The 6,726-nt window shown below is 35.5% G+C and overlaps 1 protein-coding gene across 1 annotated transcript in view; it reads left to right on the top strand.

The window, feature by feature from the left end:
- The first annotated feature begins 663 nt into the window (after positions 1-663).
- The window catches only part of Uap1 (UDP-N-acetylglucosamine pyrophosphorylase 1), a 22,377-nt gene continuing 16,314 nt past the window's right edge, over positions 664-6,726 (top strand). The window contains exons 1-3 of the mRNA XM_012516613.2: positions 664-727; positions 2,082-2,286; positions 4,753-4,928. Of these exons, the coding sequence (XP_012372067.1) occupies positions 664-727; positions 2,082-2,286; positions 4,753-4,928 (445 nt within the window). The remainder of the gene's footprint in view (positions 728-2,081; positions 2,287-4,752; positions 4,929-6,726) is intronic.

Here is a 6,726-nt window from a genome sequence, read left to right as displayed (position 1 = left end):
AAGCATGGTTGGGGCTGGAGAGATGGCTCAGTAGAATAAGCACTTGCCTGGCAAGCGCAAGGGCCTGAGTTCAGAACTCATGCCCAGTTCTGCCAAAAATAAATAAATAATAATTTAAAAAAAAAATGACCTAGAATAGTTGCTGAATGAAAACTTTATGTGTTTGCTAACAGAAAAATACAGAATCAGAACTGGGGACAGCTCTAATATTACAATAGATTTAGTATTTAAATTCTCATTGTATTAGTATGTTTAATAAAGCTTAATGTATAAAAAATATATAAAGCATGAAGTTAGTGATTAGATAAACTCACATTACCTAAGGATTTTAAAGTAATAATAATACAGTTATCCTTCAGTATCTCTGGGTATTTCATTCAAAGATCCCCATTGAATACCGGAATGTTCATGTTCCTTATATAAGATGGCATAATATTTTTCATATCATTTATACATACTTTAGATCATTTCTCGATTATTTGAATATCTAACACAGTGTACATGCTATGTAAATATGTGTTAGTTTAGGAAATAATGCGAGAAACAATAGTTTGTACAAGTTTAGTAGAGACACAACTTTAAAGTTTTGCCTATTTTTGATCCATCGCTGATTGAATATATGAATGTGAATCTGTGGATATGCGGCACTGATTGTAATTGATAATGGCTACTGTTGCCTTTTCTGGCTTGGTCTACAAGCCAGAGTGGAGAGTGACCAAGTTAATTGGTAAAATTTTTAAGAATTTTAATGAAAGTATGAAAACTAGAAGAAATGTTACCAACCATTGCTTTATTCTCACCCGACATTTTAAGTCCTTTTTGCTTGGCGGAGACCCAGTTCCCTGAGCCTATTCCAAGGCCCTAGGTGCTGAGACTGCTACTTCTGAGTGCTCGGATGGGTCTTACAAGTGGAATATTACTGAGAGTCTGCATACAGATAGGCCAAACTCAGATTGTCTTTTTTTAAAAAGCCTTTCTAGTTTCATTTGTTCCATTTGAAACTTGAACCTAGCCTGAATTTATTTTGGTTTAAAACATAACTTTTTTTTTGCATCAAACATTATGTTTGATTACTACTTGTGACTATTCAACTGATGAAAAAGTGACAGGTTCCAGACAGAGGAACTAAATTAGTAAAGAAAAGCCTTTTAAGTCTCATTATTCTTTCTGAAGTGCTATGAAGGGACTATTTTTAAAAAAACAAATTACAAATTTTGTTTGTTCATTTATTTTGTGGCAGTGCTCGGCACTAAACCTTGCGTGTGATATGGGAGGCATTCTGTTGCTGAGTGGCACCCCCAACCCAGATTTTACGAATGTATAATTTCATGCAGTAAGATACATGAAATTTGTTTTAAAATGTGTATACAACCATATAACTTAACTCCACAGACCGTTTCTCACATTATACAAAGTCTCCCAAGACCCTTTGTAGGCAGCTGCCTAGGCTCATTTGTCTGAGTTTCAGATCAGATGTTCTGACTTCTGGGTGCTAGTTTCTGGTTGAAAGTTTCTTTTCTCTGTATTTTTAGGTTATATAGTTTTCCTACTATAGTCATACACTTACTGCTCATTTTTTATGGTTTGACGTATAAACATAGCATCATCATTTATCCTGAAGCCTTGGTATTGTCTGTCCTATTCTTTCTCTTGACTTATGGCATCTAATAAGTCATCAGATTTTCCCCCCCTTTGGTACCAGGGATTGAACTCAGGACCCTGTGCTCGGATGGGTCTTACAAGTGGAAGGCAAGCACTTATTCTACTAAGCTATTTCCCCGACCCCAATCATCAGGTTCTTGCATAACCTTTATAACATCTCTAGGTCCTTACCTCCTGGTGTTACCAGGAGAAGTATCTTGTTCATTAAAATATATCATTCATTTTTTTGGTGTTTGGTTAGACTACATAACTTTGTTTTAATAACAGAATATTTTTATTAAGATAGAATCCATGATTGTATGTAGTGGATGCATTATTCTCTGTGCTTTATGCAGACTGGGTAAGTCTTTGCTAATACTTTGCCTGTCTTTTTAATTATAGGAATTTTGTTATTTAAGTGTTTTCTTTTTCTTTTCTAGGACTTTACCAGATTTCTCAGAACAAAGTAGCAGTTCTTCTACTAGCTGGTGGGCAGGGAACAAGACTTGGAGTTGCGTATCCCAAGGGGATGTATGATGTTGGCTTACCATCCCATAAGACACTTTTTCAGATTCAGGCAGAACGTATCCTGAAGCTACAACTGTTAGCTGAAAAATATTATGGCAACAAATGCATCATTCCATGGTAAGATATGTTTCTTTGGAGTGTCTGAATAAGTAGTTTTATAATATTCAAAATTGGAAAAAAAAAAAAAAAAAAAAGAGGCTCAGTGGCATAAGCACCTGCCTGGCAAGTGCAAGGTCCTGAGTTCCATCCTTGGTACCATTAAAAAAAAAACTGATATGTAACTTATTTATAAGCAGACTCATTTTCTGTTTCTGAAAACTGTTGGGAGATGTAATTTTCTATATGTTAATAGTGATACATAAGATAGATGACCTCTATGGCCTTAATGAGCAATATATACTTACTTTTGTTTTTAATTTGAGTACCTTTAGAAGCATCTTTTTACTTTAGACACAGTTTAAATTGCACACTGGTTGATACTTTGTTTAGGTATGAAATTTCTTACTGAAAATCACTTTCCTTCTACTTGAAGGCATTGCTGTGTTTCAAGCATTGCCGTTGAGATGTCTAATGTTATTCTAATTTCTAGTCACTTTTGTTTTCCTCTTTAAAAAATTTAAGGCCTCTTCTTACCTTTAGTATATAATTTCATCATGATACAGTATGGGTCTATTTTCAGCCACTGCTGTGGGAACTGATTGGGTTCTCAGTCTCAGACAGTGATAGCACACCTTTTAGAAGCCAGGTGCCCAGATGGTTCATGATGTCGTTGCCAGGCACTGCTGCTCCTTGTCAAGCATGCACATGGCCCCTATGTATGCTGTTTTTCGATGTTTGGCTGCTGGGGTGACTTGGCTTGTGTGCCAGCAGAGGGGATTCTGTGTGTCCGCTGCAGCACCCATGCCATAAGCTCACTGCCACTGGTCTGGAAGCACACATCAAGTACTAGGCTATCTAGTCCCTCCCGCCCTTCAGTTCTTGCACGCACACACCAGGAGAAAGCTGCATTGATTTCTCTCCTGTGCTTTAAACTTTTGTTCTTAGCTTCTATAGGGTACTGTATTCTTAGTGCCTTTACCTTGGTGTTTATCTCCCAGGCACCCAGAGAATACAGGCATTTTTTTTACTTTTAGACATGTTTCATTTAACTCCATAATCACTTTCCCAGATCAGCTTTGGAAGTTGGCATGCTTTGAGGGGAAACCAGCTGTGCATTTGACATTTCTTGGGTCCCTGTCTTGTCATTTCAGTCCCATATAACCAATGAAAGGCCTGCTGGCTTCTCTTCTGCAGATTCTCAACCAGTTGCTTGAACCCCAAATTGGCAGATACCCTCAGGACAATGCAGCTGGATGTCTTTAATTTCCCTTTGAAAGGTTCTCCTTCTCTAGGTCTTTAGTTCCGTGTGTGTTGTTTCTATAACTCTCTGATTCCTTTGAAAACTTTTTTTCTTTTTGTAATTTTTCCAACTTTTTTTGGACCAACTTTTCCCAGCTTATCTAGTTTCTCTCTATGATAGTTCTGGCCTGCTATGAACATTTTTTACTCCCTAGTTTTTGAAGGACATGTATTTTAAGTGGCCAACATCTTCTTAAGTTCTGGTGCCCTACTATCATTTTGGATTTTTCTTTTCTCTTTCTCCCATTTTGTTCTTGTATTACACAGAGTGTTGAGCCACCTCTTTTGTCATCTTCTAAGTCATTTTTTTGCTTTTGTTTTTTTACTGAAGTTCAAAAATACCCAGAATCATTTGTTAGATAAATATTGATATAGTTGGAATCAGATGTTTTATTCATTCATTCAACAAATCCTGTTTGCACCTAAGTGCCTGGGAATTAATCAGTTGCCACAAAAGAGAACAAGCCCTACTGATAGGTAATTTATATTCCAGTCCAAAAACTATTACAGTTTTAGGTAGAATTTTTTTCTTCACTGGCATGAACTGAACTTTTGTAACAACAGTATGTATAATTATAGTTTGAAGATGACAAACTAGATTCCATTGCAAATTTTAGTAAAAAGAACCACGAGAGACAATCAGACTGCATTAAGTTATCCTTTCTATTTATTTGAAATTGAAGTGATAAATTTAACATACACTCTCACATTGTAAATGTTTACTGAAGCTGGTCAGATTTTCTGCTGCATGAAATGTGTTTAGTACTTTTAAGCAGTTTTATTTTGTACACAAAGATTGATAAAATTGGTGGAAATTCTTTTCGCATTGCAGCTAGTTTCTGTGTCTTACCCAGGAGAAAGACAAAAGATGTCAGAATAAGAAGCAAGTGCTTTCACGTATTTTCTTTAAATTAGGAAATAGGGGCTGGAGAGATGGCTCAGTGGTCTAAAGCACCTACTTAGAACAAGGTTGGCAAAGCACAGGGACCGCGGTTCGATCCCCCAGCACCACATGCCAGCCAGCCGCGCCCCCTGGTGGGTTGAGCTGGCCACACACACACACTCTAAATAAATGTTAAAAAAATTTTTAAATAAATAAATAAATTAGGAAATAGATAAAACTTTGTTTATCTACTTTGTATAGCATGCTACTGCTTAGAAAAATGTTCTGTTTTCTCTTGTAAGGTATATAATGACCAGTGGCAGAACAATGGAAGCAACACAGGAGTTCTTCACAAAGCACAAGTACTTTGGTTTAAAAAAAGAGAATGTAATTTTTTTTCAGCAGGGAATGCTACCTGCTATGAGTTTTGATGGGAAAATTATTTTGGAAGAGAAGAACAAAGTTTCTATGGCCCCAGGTTTGTAATTTTTATTTAATGGTTGACTAGAAATGAAGATAAACATAAAACATTAGGTCTTGATTTTCTTTTTAAGGTGGTGATTTGAATGTTGAGAAATCAGTATGTTCAGTTTTTGTTTTGCAATTTAACAATTTAAAAAATTGGAAATTTCCATTGGTGGAATGGACACAATTTTACCTTTTAAGGCTGTCTTCCTGAAAGAGCAATTTGAACAGCATGTAGCAATTTGAGCGGTATTCATATTGTGTATCCAGTATTTTACATATTCAGCAAAGTTGATAGCTACGTTATTTATTGTAATGAAAAGATGGGAACATCTGCTGCCTGATAAATAAGAGACTAAATCATAATTTATAAGTGGAATATATATTTAAGTAATATTAAAATAATTGGTTAGACACATTAAGTGACAAAGAGAAATTATTTTGATTAGTTAAGAGAATACAAATATAGAACTAAATACACAGTGTGATTAGGGTAACTGCTTTCCAGTTTCAGGTAGCGTGTGCCCATTGTAGTTTGTTAATGGCATCCATTAGAACTGGGCAGTGTATGGCTAGTGTAGCATCATGAGTCTGATTCCAGGTATAAAAATAGATCTATGACATTTTTTTTTTTTAAATCTATGACATTCACAACTATGTGATCTTATGTAGAGAAAAGGCAGAAAGGTACTAAACAATCATATGAACAGTGGTGCTCTTCAGGTGCAGGCTTTTATTTGCCTTAATTCCTTTTTTAAAAAATTAAATCTTAATTCATTTTAATCAGTGGAAGAGTTTATTATTCTTAGATTTATTTTGGGAAGTTGTCTAATTTTTTTTCATCATTTAAGCAGTGACCAAGATTATTGATGGGAGAATTATATTAATGTAGATGGGAAAAGGAACTTTGACTTGCATTTATCTTAAATCACCATAGACCATCAAACTAAATTTGTGTCTTAGGAAATAGTTGGGTATGAAATGTTCATATATTTTTATGTGTGAGATGGATAAAATGATCAATGTTGAAGCTATAAATGTAGAGCTTTTTTTTAAAAAGGTATTTAGTACAAGGTCTCACTACGTAGATTGGACTTACAGTGATCCTCCTGTTTTTTTCAGCTACCTAAACTCTGGGATTATACATATACCACATGCCCAATCTCAGTCAATGTCTCAGCACGCCCCAGGGGCAGGACCAGCAGGATATGCCAGAGACTGAACCCTGGTCCCTGCATCTGCCTAAGTAGGCTGTTTAATCCGCTGAGCTATCTGATTGACCTACAGAGCTATTTTGAGTCATACAGATATTTAAAAAACTGCTGCACATGCTGATGCATGCTTATAATCACTTGAGAGACTGAGGCAGGAGGATCGCTGGGAGTTCAAGACCAGCCTGGGCTACTAAGTGAGCTCAAGGGCAGCCTGAATTGCATAGTGAGACCCTATCTCAAAAAGGTAAAATAAACAAACAAACTTGAAATGTTATGAAAAATTGTTGGCTCATAAAGAGTTTTATGTTGCACACTGTATGTATTGTAGGCTAAATTATTAAAAAGAATTAAATTGTAAAGAAATATAGTCTTTGGGGTTACCTGGTTTTGTATTGCTAATGTTTCTCTATGGATGCTTCATATTAAATAGCCTTCAAAATCATGTACAATGACTTTTGACAACTGAATTCTTTCCTATAGGTATTCAGTTTTCTTAGCTTTTAATATGAAACTGTTTTTCAGAGATCCCCATCTCACTTTGGAAGTAATGAACAGTGTTGTTGTTGTCTTCATACTGATTTTTTTTTTTTTTTTTTT

Source organism: Octodon degus, unplaced genomic scaffold, assembly GCF_000260255.1.
Source record: "Octodon degus isolate 3935 unplaced genomic scaffold, OctDeg1.0 scaffold00116, whole genome shotgun sequence".
Lineage (NCBI taxonomy): Eukaryota > Metazoa > Chordata > Mammalia > Rodentia > Octodontidae > Octodon > Octodon degus.
This window is presented reverse-complemented; position numbering and strand designations above follow the sequence as displayed.